General features: G+C 40.2%; 1 protein-coding gene across 1 annotated transcript in view; it reads left to right on the top strand.

The window, feature by feature from the left end:
• gstcd (glutathione S-transferase, C-terminal domain containing) overlaps positions 1-19,094 on the top strand; it is a 47,597-nt gene that overhangs the window by 8,890 nt on the left and 19,613 nt on the right. The window contains exon 5 of the mRNA XM_072384997.1: positions 1,189-1,282. Within this exon, the coding sequence (XP_072241098.1) occupies positions 1,189-1,282 (94 nt within the window). The remainder of the gene's footprint in view (positions 1-1,188; positions 1,283-19,094) is intronic.

Raw genomic sequence — 19,094 nt, 5'->3', positions numbered from 1 at the left:
GAATGTTTGGCTTCGTTAGCCTTTAAGTGCCCCACGAACGTTCTGTGAGATCAGGTGATTGAAGAGGGAAGTCGGTCATCGTGGTCTTTTGTGTCTCTCGAGTAATTCTTGAAAGCTTTGAGCTGTGTCTGTGCTCGTTTTCCTGCTACACTTGGCCCGCCACAGTTCTGAGGATCTGGTGGTATAGAATGGAATTCAGTTCAGCTGAACAATACTTAAGTAATCCCCTCCAATGGAGATGATGTTGCAGCATGAATTACTGCGGGAAAATAAATGAATAAGATACAAGAGAATGTAAAGGTAAGTTGACAAACTGCGAGTGAAGCAGAATGCGGCGCCGTGTGTTAAACGTGTTGCTCTGTATTCCAGATATTTCAGCCTTTATCCAAACTCTTCCATTCTATTTGCCAATAATTTCATATTCTCTGAGGACAAAGACAAGATGGTTTTATACTTCTTTTGACCCTTTTCTTTCTCTCTTTTTTTTGCCATTCTGCATCCACAATGTCTCCTCTTAGTTCCTCTGGTTTTACTCCCTGATTTGAGGTATCGCGTGCCTTTGGAGAGCTCAGTTATCTGCTCTAGCGGGTAAACACATCCTCCGTTGGCACACTCGTGTCATAGAAGTTCAAACGTGCCAGAATTACCAACAGGGATCCCTTTTTGGCAGTGCAGGGTACCTCTGAGGGAATGTTTAGTTGTATTTGACTCAATATCAAATGATTTCTTGTTTATTCTGCACATCATTATTTTCTGTGTAATTCAACTAATTTCTCTTTCTTTTCTTTGAATTGCACGTCCTCATTTCTTTTCACCACAGTGATATGCAGTTAGAAATAGTACTAAACAATATGATGTGCTGTACACAGGTTTCAAGCACTCAATGTAACGTGTGATTGCCTTGAAAAATGATGCAACAGCTTCTGTCTGTTAGTGGAATCTCAGACACTGTGCCTGAGCATGAATCTGGAAAGATCAAATCAGGCTTAAAAATTATTTGAATGTCTAAAGTAACCAAATGTTTTGTGTAGTTTTATATTTGATTGTGAACGCTTGGATAATCGCATTAGTTTCATTCTTTCTAAGGAAATGATCCCATAAAAACTGTTATGGCTTCCTTATTACAACAGTTTGGATCACTGAAGCTAAAAGACTTTTTATGCTACGTGTTGTGTTTTCTTTTCCCAGGAAAATGGCATCGAGGCTGTCTTTGCTCCTCATCCGTGCCCCGCCTGGACCCTCCCATGGGACAGCTTACCAGGAGCTATCAACCCAGCTGAAGGTACTGTCAAATGTTTCTTTGTGGCTTTCCTCTTTGTTTCCTGTCTTCCCTTTTCTGTTCTGCCCTTGGACCCTTTTCAGCGCTCCTGTTGGTTTGTCAGTTTTCTTTTGTTCTTTAGAAGTCTTTTTGTTTTCTCGTTTTCTGTCTCCTCGCTAGCTGATTATACCGTATCTGCACTTGTGCAGACATTTTATCGTCGAAACCTCGTCTGGCCCGGTGAGTTTTTAGTGGCACATCAGTGCAGAGCTTCCTGTTCATCCTTTGTGGGATGTTGCTCCCCATGAGGGTCCCCTAATGATTCTTATCAGCTTGTGCTTTTTTCCTCCCTCTGGGATGTGTGAAATAGGCCTGTGACAGAGACTCGGCACAAAAAAAAACACACTTAACAGGTGCACAAACATAACGTTCAGCGTTTTCAGCTTTGGTAAACGATGCACATGCTTGAGGTACAAAAGCTACTGATGTTAAGGTCATAAGGGTATACGTACACTGATGATGACTGATTGGAGCATGATAAGCAGAGTTACTCACGTTACCTGTCTGTTGATTTAATACACGGACAGTATACAGAGGGGATTACGTATCATTTAAATACCGACATATTTCAAAATCGCCTCACAGTAATTGCATTACCTCCAAGCTGAACTGAACAGCGTATGCTCTAATGCTCTTATAATTTTAAGGTGTTCGCCATTGTTGCTTTGATTATCAGTGCCGTGTGTCCTACTTTACTTCTTAATTATCATTATATATGATAATGTGAGTATCGGCTGATATTCAGTTTGTTGACTGCAATCAGCAAAACTGGGATGAGATAAACCGATGGCAGATATAAAAGTCGGCTATTATCTGGTGTTGCATTAACTTTGCCCCCCCAAGCCGACAGGATTAGCCTGCAGCTGCAGATTCAGTGAAATATCAAATTTGAGGCAGATTAATTCCATAGCAGGCAAGAACATTTTGTTTGGCCACTCAAATACTGAAAAGTCGTTGAGTAGGAAATAGTTTAACAGGCTAAAAGTGCATTTGAAGCTGTTATTTTTCACACAAAAGATTTTTGTCATGTGAAAAGCTATTATAATACATTTGTATGAAAGAATTGTGCTCATACAAAAATGGTGTAATGAAGGGCTAAAATACCAACTGAACTATTATTTCTTTTTATAATGGACATATTGGCCTTTATATGGCCTCCATTAGTCTCGTTCCATCTTTAGTAGTATCACTGTCGGGCTTTACAGTTTCTCTTGTAATTCTTTTCCACGGGGAGCTGAGAGTCACACATGGATTTAGACACAGCCCACAGACACTACCGTGTTACCGTGGTGGCTTCACGCAGTCGGGATAATTGGAAATCACACTTGTTTTTAATTCGGTGATTACAGGTTTTCTAGCATGTGTGTCAGTGATCACGGGTGTATTCACTTTTGCTCCATTGAGTTTCAGCCTTTTTTCTTGTGTTTTCAACATGATCATCAGAGAATATGAGAATGAGAACAATTGACGTTTATTTGACAGTTGGGTGACACGGCACAAAGGTGTGCTCGTTTCCCTCAGACGTTTCCATTGTTGGGTAATGACTTAATTTCTTGTTTCCTTTATTATATTGACCCATGTGGCGCCTTATTCTCGCTGCTTATTTTCTCCGCTCAACAGAGAGGGAAATGAAACCGGAAAGTTATTTTATTTCTCAGGTATAAATGGTACCAAGACTGGAGCTCTTGGGACTTAAGTAAGATTTTTCCTCAAATAAAATTACCGAGAGACAACAGAGAATTGTCAAACCTGTGCAAACGAAATAACAAACACGCAACAAGGTCAATTCATATCATGGTTTCTGTGTATGTCACTGGAAACAACATGGACTCAGTCATCTCTTTAATACTTTGGGGCTTTATCGAGTATGTTAATATTTTTGTCAAATAACATGCACAACAAATAAGGGTGTGGCTATCATTTCCTGGTGTAAATGTTCCACAAATTGCCGTTAAATTGGACTTAAGTGAAACGATTGAATTTTTCACGAATGAAATGAATTCACGCTGTGACAGGCTCTGTGATGGCGCCTCCTAGTAGTCTGTCACAGTTTTTAGGAGAGGGCAAAAATGAAATACAGTTGCATTGAACTGCTGATTTGTATTCTCCAGTGTTATCGATAAAGATGGGCAGTGTAGGAATGGTTATGTTTTTGTATTTTGAGCCAATAAAGCATTAAATAATAATAGATAAATAAAACATTAACAAAGTGCATTATCTATTCTAATGGCCACTTTTGCCAGCTCTTTGAGTGATAAACTGCTGTGTTGATAGCTCCTTCTGCAGTGTTAGATTGGTGGGTTGGTCGCCCGTGCATTTTAGCACTGTGTAATTAAAGAGGAGTAGGGACAAAAGGCAGCCTGTTTCTCCCTGTGCGTAGGCTTCCCCCTCTCTTTTCTCCTACAGGACACATAGATGGCTGCGCACCAGCCTCTAAGTGCAGAACAATAGGGATAATGGTATCATTTTCCCTTTCGTATGCATACTTATTTCAATTCCTGCAAAACTGCTATAAATGCAACACGCGGGATGCTATGTGTCTCACTCTTACAGTTCAGTCTGCAAAGGATTTGGATATTTTTGTTCTGGCCCTATATTGTCAATCATCCTAAAATAAATGTATAAGTAAGAGTTTGACCCTCACCATGGAAATTAGTCACCCCCCCCCCTTTCCGTTTTTTTTTTGCATCACAACCTGTAATTTAGTTCTTTTTTTGGGGGGTGGTTGTTATTTGGTTGTAAAAACCAAACAATAAATCACTAAAATGATCACGAGGTACAGTACCGCCAAGCCAATCCTTAAATCCATCATCACAAAATGGAAAGAATATGGCATCCTAACAAATCTGCCAAAAGAGATATGTCCACCTAAACTATCAGACTGGGCAACGGGGGCATTAATAGGAAAGGCAACAAAGAGAGGAATGGGCAAAAATGCCAGTGCCAATGAGAGTATGTCACTCATTGATACATACTGTCTCTAAGAGTCTCGAAGCTGTAATTGCTGCAAAAGGAGGGTCCACAAACTACTGACTTTGGGTGCCAAATAGATGCCAATATTTACATAGATTGTATATAGATTATAGGTTTTATGGTCCAGAACACAGCAGCGCATCTGGTCTTCGATCAGCCTAAATTAACACATGTCACCCCTCTGTTTATTGAACTCCAGTGGCTACCCTTAGCCGCCCGCATCAAATTCAAGTCAGATGTTAGCCTACAAAGTGCTTAATGGAACGGCTCCCATCTACTTGAATGCTCTTGCAAAGGCTTATGTCACAACTTTTTTCATGTGTCGTCCCACGATGGCGGAATGACCTACAGAGCGCTACCAGAACAGGGGCGTCCCCGTCTATCTTCAAGAAACTCTTGAAAACCCAGCTCTTCAGAGAGCATCTCCTATCCTAGCACTTACCTTGTACTTCCCTACCCCTTCTATCTCTGCACTTTATCTTTCTGCACTTCCTTCTATGCCTGCACTCTATCTCTACTCTGTCACCTCTGACAGAGTCTGACTAGAGAGTTCCTTCTATGTAGTTTATTGTAGTTTATTGTTAGCTTTTTATATATATATAGATTGTTTGATTCTAAAAATGTCCTTAAATGCCCTTAACTGATCTAACATCAGGTGGCCATTTTTATCTAACATTTTCTTTTAAATATCACATTGAAATAAAGGTTGAAGACGACATTCGTTTATTATCTACCCTCTTGATTTAAGGCTATTAATTAAGTCAGTATTTGAGGTTAAACTTTGCCTTCTGTCAGACATCAGATAAGTGCAAGAATAAAAGATGTAACAAAAAGCTAGAATTAATAGCTAATCCATCAATTTGAAGGCCAGATTAGCATATATCTTGGTTTGATTTGGAGAGTGCACATCAGTAGACTGAAATCAAAGCCGTGGTTTAATCTTTTAAATCTCAAGCACAAAATTTATCAGGCTTTACTTTTACTGGAGCGTTCTTAAAGCCAAACTGATGAAAGGCCTATTTGGCTATAATTGCTATAGAATTGATATGAACTCATAGAGTGATGGGAAACGTTCAGAATGCGTGTATAGTGGCTTGAACCTCTTCATCCTCATCTCTCCATCCAGCGGCAATGAAAAGAGTAATTGGTGTATGACTTTAAAACTGCAAACACCAAACTAAGCTGTGAGGGAACGGTGCATTAAAGCACAAAGTGCGCTCTTAAACCTTCTGGTTGTTCCATTTGAAATCCATTGCGCTCTTGCTGAGCCAAAGCAATGAAGAATTTATCACTGCCCCAATTCTTTGTCTGCAGTGTATATGTCTTTCATGTTTCTTTCATCATATTGTGCATATTTATTTCCTCTTCCACAACGAAAGATGATCATAGTCATATTTTGCTTTAGATATTGCATCAAGTCTGTACACTGATTTGTTTCCAGTGGTATTATATCCTCATTCCTAAAAGTCTGTGGAAGAACAAAGGAATCTCTGTGAGCGCAAAATTTTTGTCCTTCTTGTGTTGAGGGCTGCATCACTAAACATAGCGATGGGGCTGCGTGCAAACAGGTAAACAGCAGCATGGATAGAGGGGCTATTGTGTAAACCAGACAGCATCTTGTCTCCAGCACCTCACTTAATAGAGGAAAGATGGGAGGTAAGAAATAAAGTGGGATAGAATGATGGAGTGTGTGTTAGCAGGAGATTGAGATAAGAGTGAGAACATGAGGAGTGACAAGGGTTATCGGGGGGGAAACAAAGTCGGGAAAGAGAGGTGAAAAAGACAATGAGGCGTAAAAAGGAAGGCCAAGTGAGGGAAGCGCATAGTTGTCATGCCTGATACATTCAACTGTTTGCACCCTGCAGGGTTGTTTTGGTACAACTAGATGAGATGGGTTTCCTTGTCTTTGGTTACAAGAATATGACAGAAGCCGAGCTGCAGAGAGGAGACTGACTCTATTTGTCTCTCTGCTTTAAATGCAGCATGTGATTCCACAGGTGACTATTTTTATTATTGTTATTATTATTAGAAACATTAAGAAAATGAAAGGGCTTTTCTTTCCTCTTCGAAATGTTACCACGGTTACATTAATGTGTAAAAGTCTTGAGCCACCCCTTCTTCCTTTCATTACGCTTGCAAGCCACTATATTTTGTTCTAATCTTTCAAATTGATCTTAAGCCCTCAGGCACGTCATCTCACAGGAGGAAAAAAAATTGACGAGATTTGATTCCTGTCCGGATTTGTGAGTTTTACGTCAGTAATTTTACCTTTAAGATTACATATTGACTTTGGCCTGAGGATATGGTCTGAACTATGTCAGCAGAACCTGGAGATTATGATGAGCGTTAACCAAATAGAGCAACGACTTCATCTTTGAAATTGCACCGCTCATGACACACCTCACATTTCTTTTACACTTCTGTCTGACATTACACTTGAGTGTTTTATCCGCTTATTATCAGTTGTTTTACACACGTTTTATATTCACTTATAGAGTGCACGCAAGTCACTCAGCACTACTCAAATCATTCAACTTAATTTAAATGTATGTTTTTTTTTTCCTGGTCCGCTTATGAAGATGTGCTGAGAAACATTTAGTATTCCCTATGACATCACCATGTTAACTTTAAAGAAGGTTTAAAGGTTTAAAGTCTTTAAAGAAGGTTGACTGATTGTCTCGCCCTGTGTACTTAGGCGGTTTTATGAAAACATATCAGTGCTTTCAGGTTTGCTGTGAGTTCAATGCCTGTAACAAGGGCAAATTTCAGGATGACAGCATGATTGCGTTTCATAAGGGGCTTAAGTGCTTCGAGCTTTAGATATATATATAAAAAAAAAGTTTTATCTCACTGTGTCTTTTTCATGGAGTGCCAGGCTAATTCATATCTCTGCCTAGTTTCTCAAGGCTAAATATGACTAACCAGTGTTGTCATCCTTCAGGTATTGAACTTTCCAAATGTTCACAAAGACTGAATCGTTAAACAGGATCTTTGATTGAATGTTTGATTCAGGAGGAGAAGAAGAAGTAAGCCAGAGGGATTGTACGTCCATGTTCCCTTTCAAATGTGTCAGATTTCTACAAGGCAACAAGAGAAAGTAACACTCTACATGGTTAATATCCATACCGACGCTTCTCTGCATCACAGTGGTGCTTTTATTTTAAGGGCACCCGTTAAGCTTGAATTAACCATACTTCAAAAGAAATTTGTAATGAATCATTTATGAAGCCCTCCACTTCATCCACTGTTTAAAACAAGCTGTTTAAGCTTTAGTCTCTTTAGTCCCCCCCCACCCCGTTGCAGGCTTTGCAGAAGCATCTGCTGGCGTCGCCGGTGCAGGAGATCCATAAAGGCCGGGTAGCAAAGAGATATGTTCCACAGTTGGGCTTCGTGTGTTTATTGAGGTTTCAGGGGTTTAGTCAGGGTGAAAACTTTTGCAAAGGGTGCAAGTTTATGATTAAGTTGATGCACAATCTTCCATGTCCAGGTCATAATACATCTTAGAATTGTGAAATTTCCACATCTTCAGTGGATGCATATGTGAAATATTCTCCTGTTTGGACAGAAAAGGAGGTAGCCAAATGTTATTCACCATAATCAAACGTCTGTATAACACGTCCCTGAACCGGAACCTATTTGCGTGTTAGATTATTTTAACTGCCTTAAGTACTACTCAAGCTGAGCGTTCACTTACCAAAAATACAATGGATTTTGTTGGTGAGCTCTGCCTGAAGCAGACGACGTAAGCTCAGCACAGAAGTAGAAAATAAAACCAAACTTTGAATCTTTAGTGTTCAGACAATAAGGAAAATAATTGCAGGTCATCTGCAATACTTGATAACATGTTGACTTTTGGAGGGTTAATCCTCTTAACTATGCTAACATTTGATATTTGGCTGATCAAAACACAAAGTACAAGTGACACTAGAGGCTGGAATTTGTTTTCCCTTTGACTTCAAAAAGAAGTGTTTTTTTGAGGCAGTTTGATTCTGTGTGTCATTAGAGACAAAATTGCACATATTAACACCGGTACATGTATTTGCATACATTAAGGATTTTGACTGTCGGTGAAGATATTGGTTCTGTGTGCTGGCATTTAGTTGATTCCATCCCTTGGGCTTCTAGCTCCAAACAGCAGGCTTTGGCTCCCAAATCGCTCCTCTCATTCTCAATTAATTGAACTCATTACAGCCTTTAAATTGGAGATTTAAAGATGCACAGTAAGCACAGGACTGGGCACACCAGGCAACCAGCTTTGTTACTCCCAATTAGAGGGATAATTGGCACTTTATTCGTACAATTCAAGTTCAAACACATCCCTTGGGGGGGTTACAGCAGAGTTTCTCCAGATGCAGTGATGTTTGCCCATTGAAATGCAGAGCCACTGGCTTCTTTCACGATAAGCTCCTTGTAAATGCCATTTCATGAATATTCATTTGTTTCTATAGTTTTGTGTCGTGCAATAACCTCTGCTGAGGCATTGCGGAGTGAGCATGGAGCAGGAAGACGATTTGCCTAACCCTCGGCCAGCTTTCAGTGAGTTTTGGATTACATACTGTTAATTAATTACCAATTAGTCTTTCCTGCCCCGAAGACAACGTAAAACCGAATCTGTTGGCGGCAGGCATTTCATCTGTAGCACAGTTCAACGGTTTGTTTGTTAAACTTGGATGTTTGGATTGTAGATGATGAGCTCTGAAAGGCTGTAACATATCGAATGTAATAACTTCTCCTTTCCTGTAAAGGATTTATCGCTCCTTTTGTTGTTGACTTTTTGTCTTTCTCTACAGCGGCTAAGACACAATAACGTGAGCATGCAATTACATTTAGAAGAGCGACTGATTTGTTTCCATAGTATGAGCTTGATGGGCCAGGTTTCATTGCAGTTTGCGGTCATGCACCTACCGCGTCGGCGTAAAACGGTGTTAGAATATTGATGGGTAAATGTATTTGTTGCAGTTTCCCTTCCGAGTGTTGGGAGCTAATTGTGCCATTATTTGCCTCTGAAAAAACTTTTCACTTGAAGTTTGTGGAGGTATGTCACTATCTTTAATAAAGCATGAGTTGTTTTTTTTTTTTTTTTGCTTTTGTGCTCAAATATTATGCTGCTTTCCTTCAAAGTTTGCTTTAAGTTCACCTTAAAAAATCCACTGCTTGTGTGCAGGTACACTCTGGTCAGCCTCAAAATTGTGCCTCAGCTCCCAAATTCGCTGTAGTTTATACAAATGCCCTCCAGGTTAAACCATCATCTTTTTTTTTTCTCAGGGTTCTTCTGTGTGCTGACGAAACTCCTCAAATTCGGTGCTCTTTCTTGGTTTGCTCTGAAATGACCCTGTTCAAATCCCACACCCCCACCCCAAAAGCAGTATAATACCAGATATGACATTGATCAAAAAATAGTCTCTTGTGACTGATAGTCTGGCCTCTAGACAGTTATGTAAGTGCACACAAGAGGCCTGAGTGGAAGAGGAAGGGCTCAAATTGAAGCAAGGGGCCATTTTCACGCACAACAGTGAATCTGAATACTGAGATGCAATTTTTAGGTGAAGATGAGCACATCTGCCTGCAAGTGGGGGCTTTTTGTAGAGTGACCGTAGAGATTTTAGGGAAGCGCTCCCCAATATCTGAGCATGAAAATAAGTAATTTTGCTTTCAAATTAAAAAAAAAAAATACACACTTAATTAAAGATGGCAAGATACCCCACGGATGTGGCTGCAATAGCTGATGTGATGGTGATGTGCTTCAGGGAGCAGAGAACACAAAGTGAAGCGGAGAGACTTCTATCTCTCTAGCATTTCAAGTATTCTGAATTCTACATGACAAACGGGGACTTCCAAGTTTAATGATAAGGCTAATAATGATCATAGTTAAGGTATTATAGTATCTGTTGGAACAGTTGACAGCTGTTATTAAGGGAAGGCTTGAACTAATTCTCACATGCTGAACCATGAACAGTGAGAAATTGTATGTTATTTAGCTAAAGATTTAGGATGTGTATATATATATATATATTTTCCTTTCTGTGTTAAAAGCTAAAGGCGTTGTGTCCCCCACAGAACTTTGTGACTATCTGGTGCAGTAATCAGCAGCTGTTATTTGATTGTTCGCCAAGTTACATGTTAAGTACTGTGAATGGCTGCTTACTTTTAAGCAGGATTTTGATAGAAAGATTTTCATCCACCCTTAAGGGAGAAAAAGATGATCCTATTTCAGAAGTATCATGAAATTAAAGATCACAGATATCCTTTGATATTTTAAGCAAATCAAATATTTTCTTTCCATTCTTTACAGTTTCAATAACAACAGCTACGAAAAAGCCTGGGCGCCCTGCATGGTCGGTATTAAGTAACACTCCCTCTGGCAAGTATCACAGCTTGTAAAGGCCTTTTGTTGCCAGCATAGAGACTTGGAGAATGTCCACCCTTTCTTTCTGCTTAAAACTTTCTAGTGCTCCAAGAATCTTGGCTCATTTCGCATGTGCTACTCTTTTTGTGGTCAATGGGCAGATTTTCAGTGATGTTTAGGTCGGGGATCTGAGGGTCAGGTCGAAACATGTCCGCTATAAGCTCTTGAGGTAGTCCATTATGGCTTTAACGTGTGTTTAGGATAATTTGACTGCTAGTGAAATGTTCCCTCGGCACCAGCAACACCGCAAATCCAACAGATGAAGAGCTGGGGCCTCATGTACAGAGACTTGCTTGGATTTCCTACTGAAACATGGCATAAACCCAAATGCCCTCCCAAGCACAAAAATATCCGGATGTATGAATCTGTGCGTATGCATGAATCCAAGCACATTTCCTTTGTACATCCCAATCAACGGGGAATTGAGCGCACATGTCGGAGTACCTGACCTCTCCCTGTCCACGCCCCTACTTAAATATGCAAAGCAAGCTGTTTGAACAGTGAGTCGGGACAGCTATGGGTGACACTGCTTTCTCAGGGGTGGTGGGAGCACATGTGGGTGACTCTGATTACCTATGTATTTGTGGAACTCACAACAAACCTGTTCATACAGTAACATAGTGCAGAAGTGCACCGGGGAAAAGGTGGGGCTGATAAAGACATTTCACACTTTACGCACAGGGTTATTAACATTTGCACAGGGACTTGTTAGATAGATCTTAAGCTGTAGTTTAACCAGCAAAAAACAGCAAGTTAACTTTAACCACCAACTAGTAATGATGCTGTGAAGACGGGATAGAAATTTGGGGCGCACATGCTCAATGCATGTCACGGGGAATAATATTAGGACAATTGCACGAATAAAGTTGCTCACCAAGAAGCCACCCATTACGCACAGTGCCACCTTGTAAGCTGTTCCCAACAATGCTGTTACTGAATGTATGAATCGTGCGTTGAACCAGGCCACCCCAACAAAGGATTTGCGCATCACATATGATCTGTGCATTGATCAAATGAAAATGTTACTAGTTAACATGTAAAAATTCATCATGTGATGGCGCTTTTATAGCAATGTGTGTGCTGTCGATAGCTCCAATTACATTAGGAAAACCGGCTCTCGCTTCATATTGTGCTTTAATGTTGGGCTGTTTGTGCCCCAGTTGTTATGAACCCCAGTGTGCACATCACCTGTGGCACAAGCAGCCCATGGCTCCTCGCTGTTGCGCATCAACGCCGGCCGCAGCTCTGCGCACAGTTCCAGGAGGATTGCCCTCAAAACGGCTGATGAGCCAGTTGTCATCATGTGCCAGCAAATCCTCTCTGTCTCTGAACACACGCTTTCTTCGAATTACACCATTTGCAATGTCTTCTTATACAGCTAAAGCAGCCATTGTTTTTGATGGCATGCATTGCACCACTTTGCGCATGCTTTTATATCCATTTGTGTAATTGCAGACACATGGGTGTGTTAATTGTTCATGTGTCTCAAATGTGCACATCACTCACTCTGAGGACAAATTGTGTTCACATTTATTTATTATAACAGTTTCCCAACATCACCTCTATGTGTCGCCAAAGAATCAACAGCTATAGAAAAGTATGTACGCCAGCCCTTAAGTTGGCGCGTGGCACCGCACATTTCCACGGTCATTTCGCTCTTGATACATCTGATCGTTGATGTGAAAAAGTGTCCCCTTTTTTTTTGTGTGTGTACGCACCCTTTGTACATGAGGCCCCTGGTCCTTCCATGAAGAGAGGTGTTCTTCTCCTCGAGTTTTCTTTTATGTGCATCAAAACGCAGGACTCGTTTTCAAAATAAATGAGGCCGGTTTACAATTTGCAAACATCTGACACTGAATAATGTGGCGAGGTCACAGGAGAAGTTTTTCTTCATCCATAAAGGTAATTTTGTGCACAGCACAGCACAATAGTGCAGTGCACCATACTGGATTTACTACTGTAAGTTTTCTTTGTTCTTCCAGTCCTCAACAGGGCTACCACTGTTTCACTTGAGCGTCCTTTCTTAATTACATAATAAAAGAAACAAATCTGTAATCTTGAATATCCAGAAAATCTCAGTCAGGAACAAACAAAATGCAGTGAGTGATATTTGTATGGAAAAAACTTGGATCTTATTCCTAACCTGACCGAACACTTTTCACATATGACTTTAGAGCTGGGAGTGATGCACCTTTACAGTCATTTGCAGTATTGAAGCAGCACTGGGGGTTGAAGTTGATCCACAGCTGAAATGTATCTGAACTGGCAGAAGAAGGTAGTAATACAGGTGAAAGGGGGGGTTAGGTGCATAAAGGAAAACGTCATGGAACAAGCCACTCTTACCTGTGACGCCGTCGTCATGGTTGATTCCATGGTGCCGACTTGAAAGCACAGTTTGGGGCTGAGTCGCCTCCGACTGATTGGTGTGAATGAATTACCAAGGAGGAATGGCAGCTGGTAAAACAGGAGTTTAGTTCCGATAGATCACAAGCAGTGTATTAAATGGACTTTTCATATGCAAAGCTAAGGCTGTGGAGGAAAAACAATGACCGTTCTATTTCTAATTGACGTCTGACTCAATAATTTGTTCCAAAATGTGTCTCGTTAATTTAGTTTATTTAGTTTAAGTTTGTTCTTTTTCTGACTCTATTTTTGAGTTTATTTTTCTATTTACGCTTCAATCCCTTTGCAACTCTTTCTTCTCTGAAAAGCCCAATTTATTAGTTATGTCAAAAAGGGCTTTTGTTTTACTTTTACTTTAACTCCTGACAGATGAATTAAAGCGTTTGCTATTCTCATCATTACATGTGTCACCTTTATATTTTCTCCTCCAAAGGTTGAACAAAGTCATCTTGGTGGAATTCCTTTTTTTTTTTTGTGTCAGCAGAGGCTCAAAAAAAGGCCAAAACTCATTTATGATGTTTAGCACAGAGTGAACTCTAATAGATGACGTGTCACATTTGATTTTAGTCTAAACTGTCAGATGCGCCCCTTATGTAGGAGGGACCTCCCCCCAGTACCCACATCTAATTTGGCTCAAAAGAAGATGCATGCACTTTGGCGTGTATGTGAAGTGGAGTTTTCCCTCGTGCATTACACCCTCACGGTGTTGGATTACTGTGATATAGGGGTGCGTTATCAGTTTTATGCGAGTGTGTTTTGTCTCTTTCTGCATCTGCAGATCATTTCAACAGTAAACCTGTTGATTGATGACTCGTGAACATGAGTCATTGAGTCTGCTGGAGCCACTTTGGTCTCATATTCTTATCATTTTAGTTTCAATACTTGTGTATCTGCAGCTGCTAAAACTGAAACAATGACTCATAGCCACAAAGTGAAGAGCATCAGCAAATTTATCTTTTCAAAAATTCATAGTGTGTTAATTGCTTTATGCTGGTGTATATTATAAAAGTTAGTAACACAGAGAGTGTGCTAAGTTTAACAGTACTGTGTATAAGATGTTTTTTTTTAGTATGCAGGTGGCTCGGTGAGACATAAATGATTAATCTAAATCCTTGACTAATTATCCAAAGGACATGCGCTGTGGCCAATCTGCAGTCCCTTGTTTCTTGCCCCATTTTCCTATATAAGAATATCGCTGCGTGCCAATACATTTGCGGATATAATGAGGGAACAGATACCTATTGGGACCGTGTGTATATTTTCTATTGCAAAAAAATAGATTGTGTGAGATATAAAACCGGATGACGCTGAAGGCAATCGTCTGTGGAAAAGATGACATTGTTGCGAAAAAACAGTAGACTACTCCCGTAGTATCAACACGAGCTTGCAGGGTCAAAAGGAGAATCCCTTTATTTGTCCCGATGGCTTTGAAAACCTGGCATTTCTGTAATAAAACCGGGAGCAGCAGGGACACCAGCTGGCTTTTGTCCAGGTAGCCTTTATTTGTAGTTGAGTTAGCTCTGCAGTGAAAGGGCTAAAAGCCCTTCTGGCTGGGAGATTTAGTAAAGGTGGCAGGCCAAAAGACATTTACACAAGCCGTCACTGATGCCAGCATTGTGCCATTTAACTCCCTCCCTCTGACAGCTCGGGCAGAGTACAGGCAGAACAGAATGCGTGCGTTGAAAAAGGCAAACTATTTAATGTAAAGGAGCTGTTTCGGGTTTGTCCACATCGCAGTTTTTTTTTCTCTTCCTTTCATGCTCTTCAAAAAAATTCTACATTGAGAAAAATTTTCTCAAAAACTATCATGCATAAAGATAAAATAATAGATCTCATCAGTTGCCCAGCGTCTTTACACATTGTCAGTGAAATTCTTTTTGAATTTTGGAAATATAGCTTGATTGTTCATGTCCTAATATAACCTCGTAAACAGACTCATGTAAGTCTATCAAGTACTATGTATCATTTAAAGGTTTTTCACCAAAGAGAAGTCTACATCATGTCATACATGTAGATATTTGGAAAAAGGAACTTGTGCCTTCATCTCTCAACCAGCTGAGTCGTGAAGCCGGTCCCATGTGACTGCGGTTGATTTGCAGTAATACGACTCGATAGAAGACGGCTCAAGTTATGGTCGTAAAAATGCAAAAAAACAAACATGTCAAGTACACAAACCGAGCAAAAATCTTCTGTTTACCCTGTGGTTGTGGTTTACTGATGTATTGGCTTATGGACAGAGTAGCCTCGGGTCATTCTTTCCACACCTGAGCAGAGCTGGGAATGTGCTGCCCGGGGTCACAGCCAATAATGCATTTGAATTTTTTTTCCTCAAAGCTGTATGCTTCAGAGTTCTCTGCTGGCTATTGCAGAAAGAGTCTCACTGCTAGAGATTGTTTTGCTTGGCTATATTGAAGCAGTCGGTCATTTTCATGGCCAAAAAATACAATATCCCCTAGAAAAATGTTGAAATGAAACAAAAATCGATGTCACATACACTTTGCATCTTATTTTATTTACGTTCGCCGAAAGTTACACTTTGTTGCACGTCACACAGTTTTTTTTTATATCGTCAAACTTTTGTTTGTACAAAGCATTGCTTTGCATGCGAATGAGAACATTTGGTAATTGAATATGTCTGGAGGAGGGAAAGTGCATCTTACATGAGCCGTATGCTCATTTTGAAACGTAACAGTGCAACCAAACTGGATATGCGCCGTGACCTGTGAGAGGGACTGTTTCCGGTAATTATGCAGGCTTCTGGCCCGCCACCACGCCAGGTCATTCACGTCTTCTGTGGCTGTTGCTGTGAAAGGACACATTTCTGTTCCAGGCAGCATGACAACAATTTAAGCTTAAACTGTCGCATTTAATCTCTTTTTATTTTTTTTCCCCCAATTTCAAGCCAGTCCAACAAGATTATGTTAAGTTACAGCTCAATGTTCCACCTTGAACTTCTCTTTAATAAGCTGCAGCATAATTGTAGGCATGCTGCACAGTGCTGAAGCTCTGAAGCTTGTCACCTGTTATTGCTCCACCAAAAAGCAGAGGTATATGCTCACTGGCTTTGTTTGTCTGCCTGTCTGTCTCCTCGTTGATTTGCCAGGAAAAAACTACATTGATTTTTTTTTGTGAAGAACTGCTCTCTTTGAGCGCTATTTATGTGTCTGCTGTAAGTGGCATTCGAACCAGAGGTGTTCTACAAAGGGAGTCTCAAGGTTTTGTTAGATATGTTGAGCCTGCAGCCTGACTACATCGCCATTGTTACTCATACTGAGCTTTGTTATGTCCTGCTTCAAAAGAGAATATTTCAGAGATAAGTTATTCTTATATGATGGTAATTATACTGCAGCTTCAGCTCAAAATTAATTTATTGAGTATAATATTTAAAATGTGTTGGTTTAAATTATTATTAATTCAAAACCCCCTATATATACATATATATCTGAGCTTGCACAGAGCCTGAGGATGTTAATGAAGAAACTCAACGACCACCACCTTTAGACCAAAGCCAGCCAGGCCAGACTTTTTGGAGACTACTTGGTATTATTTTCACATCTCAATGAGAAGCAGCTGCAGGTACACATGCCAGAAACGTACACTGTAACCACAGAACAATCAATAAAGACATTCAAAGAAAAATGTTTGACTTAAAAGAAAGTATTCTGACAGGCTTTTGAAAGTGCAAGCATTTCTAAATTGCACAGTGATTTTACTGGAGCAAAAAAATAGTCTATTTTGCTGTAATTGTAAAGCCTTATAAATGGCCCTCTGAGTCTTGTTTGTTGAGATCAAGATTAAGTAATTAGTAAGTCATCAGTATGTGTTAATAGTTAATTGATGTGTGTCCAATCGTTTTACAAAGAATAACGTAGAGCAGGAAAGTTAAGCGGAGTTCTAATGGAAAAGGTTTTAAGAACTTACTTTATTCCCCGCATTCTTCTGCAAACCAGTTTGTGGTTTATTAGGCAGGTTTTTTAATTTGGTTCGGTTAGTTTAGCCCAAGAACTCCATCTGTCTGGTTCACAGCCCTCGAGAGATGTGCAGTTTGCACTCTTCCAGTCTCAGTCTGACAAATGGAATGAGCTCCTTCTCTCTTGTTAGGCAGTGTCACCGGTGTCATGGCTGTGAAAGCCAGCCTTGCATCTATGCACGGTGTACTGCTTGGATTTCATATTCTTTTCACCGGTTACATGAACACTGATCTGCTACATGCCTGTATTTGAACAGCTTAGCAATTTCTGACTTAACATGTGTGTATTGTTTTTCACTTTTACACGAGAAGTGAAAGAGATCCTTTTTAGATGTTCTTAAGACATTTCTCTGAGCTAAGACCCAGGCCAGGTACTGGCTCCGTGCCCCCCCAGCTGACACCTTTTTGTAGCTTGTCCAGATAGCTTCTCATTTCATCTGTTCCTCACAGTGCATTTCAGATACCACCTGTACCCACAGGATTGGTTCCTCTTACAGCAGATACAGGCCGTCAGTCTCATCTTTCTGAGACTGTAGGTGGTATTCAAGGGATGCAGAGCAGAAATCCAGAGCTACTAGAATCAATGCTTATTTAGTCTTTTTACATATAAAAAACATCTTTTTAAAATGTTAAAAGATTAAAAACCTGACTTTTAGTTGAATGGGGATTTTAAATAATCTCTGATACGTGAAAAAAAAAAAAAACTGTAACAGATGGACATGACATAAACATGACCTTCTCCTGGAAGTGTATAGCTTATCCAGATATTTTTTTTTTTACAGCTATTATTTGAAGCATATCTTAACTCGGCTACCTCTTGTAGAACCGCACGTGACTTTTCCAGGAATGTTTTTTTTAAATACCTGGCTCAACATTTCCTAACATGACACCCTGTGCATTTTTTGGTCTCTAATGGATTGCTTTCAGAGGTATTCCTGTAGTCAAAACATCTGAAGACGTTTTTCACGTCTCAGGACATAGTTTCTGGCATAGCTAGGTGTTTTTCTGCTTAAATATGAAGAAACTCAAGAGCTACATGGGCTGAAAATTAGTTGATTTTCTTTTTATGTACTTCAAAGTCTCTCAAATATGCCACATTTTCTCGAAAATAAAGCATTTTCCTACATTTTGCAATGTCGACATTTACAATATACTTGCGGTACAAACTTAGAACTCTAACATATTTAGCCACATCTCAACCTAAATCTCATTACAGCCGTGATATTTGCTTTTGACACCAGCATGTCCTCCGAACAGTCAAAGCTGTTGCCCCCCCGCCCCCCTCACCCACAGAGCTATGTCTTTCCCTTCTTATCTGTGAGATGGACCTGCTCGATAAGCACCACAGCATCAGAATAGGAGATGGTGACTCACAGGATTGCAAGGCACCTTTTAGTAAAGGACACGCAGGCTAATGGATCCTCGGGTCACCCCCGATGATGCTGCCACAGCAGGCTTTCTACTAACTGAACTTCAGAAGTCAAATCCTGAGTCAACTTGCTGGGAAAAAAAAAAAGAAAGTGGTTCCCTGATAAACAAACTCTCACTGTTTCTATCATTGCTTGTATTTTACCAGCAATGGTGGGATGGCAGATGGGGTCAGTGCACCTTCTCTGGTTTTTCTTCTGTCTTTTTGATGAAATAGTTGAGATGCTATAGTCACTCTGTGTTAGAGTGGTAGAGGGAATACTAATCCTGTGTTTTTAAAGCTAGTTGAATTGTAATCCACCAACCAAAAACATGCATGTTAGGTTAATTGGTGTCTCTAAAATTGTCCTTAGGAGTGAGTGTGAGCGTGTGTGTGGTTGTTTGTGTCGTTTGTCTCTGTGTGGCCCTGTGATGGAATGGCAATCCTGTCCAGGGTGTACCCCGCCTCCAGCCCGATGACCGCTGGGATAGGCTCCAGCCCCCTAGAGACCAACCGACGGATTAAGCGGGTATAAGAAAAAAAGAATGGATGGATGGATGGAATTGTAATCCAAATGTAAAACTTGCAGTATATCTGTTTAATATGTGACTAATAA

The sequence above is a fragment of the Leuresthes tenuis genome, unplaced genomic scaffold (genome assembly GCF_036924035.1).
Source record: "Leuresthes tenuis unplaced genomic scaffold, fLeuTen1.0.hap1 SCAF_4, whole genome shotgun sequence".
In the NCBI taxonomy this organism is placed as follows: domain Eukaryota; kingdom Metazoa; phylum Chordata; class Actinopteri; order Atheriniformes; family Atherinopsidae; genus Leuresthes; species Leuresthes tenuis.
This window is presented reverse-complemented; position numbering and strand designations above follow the sequence as displayed.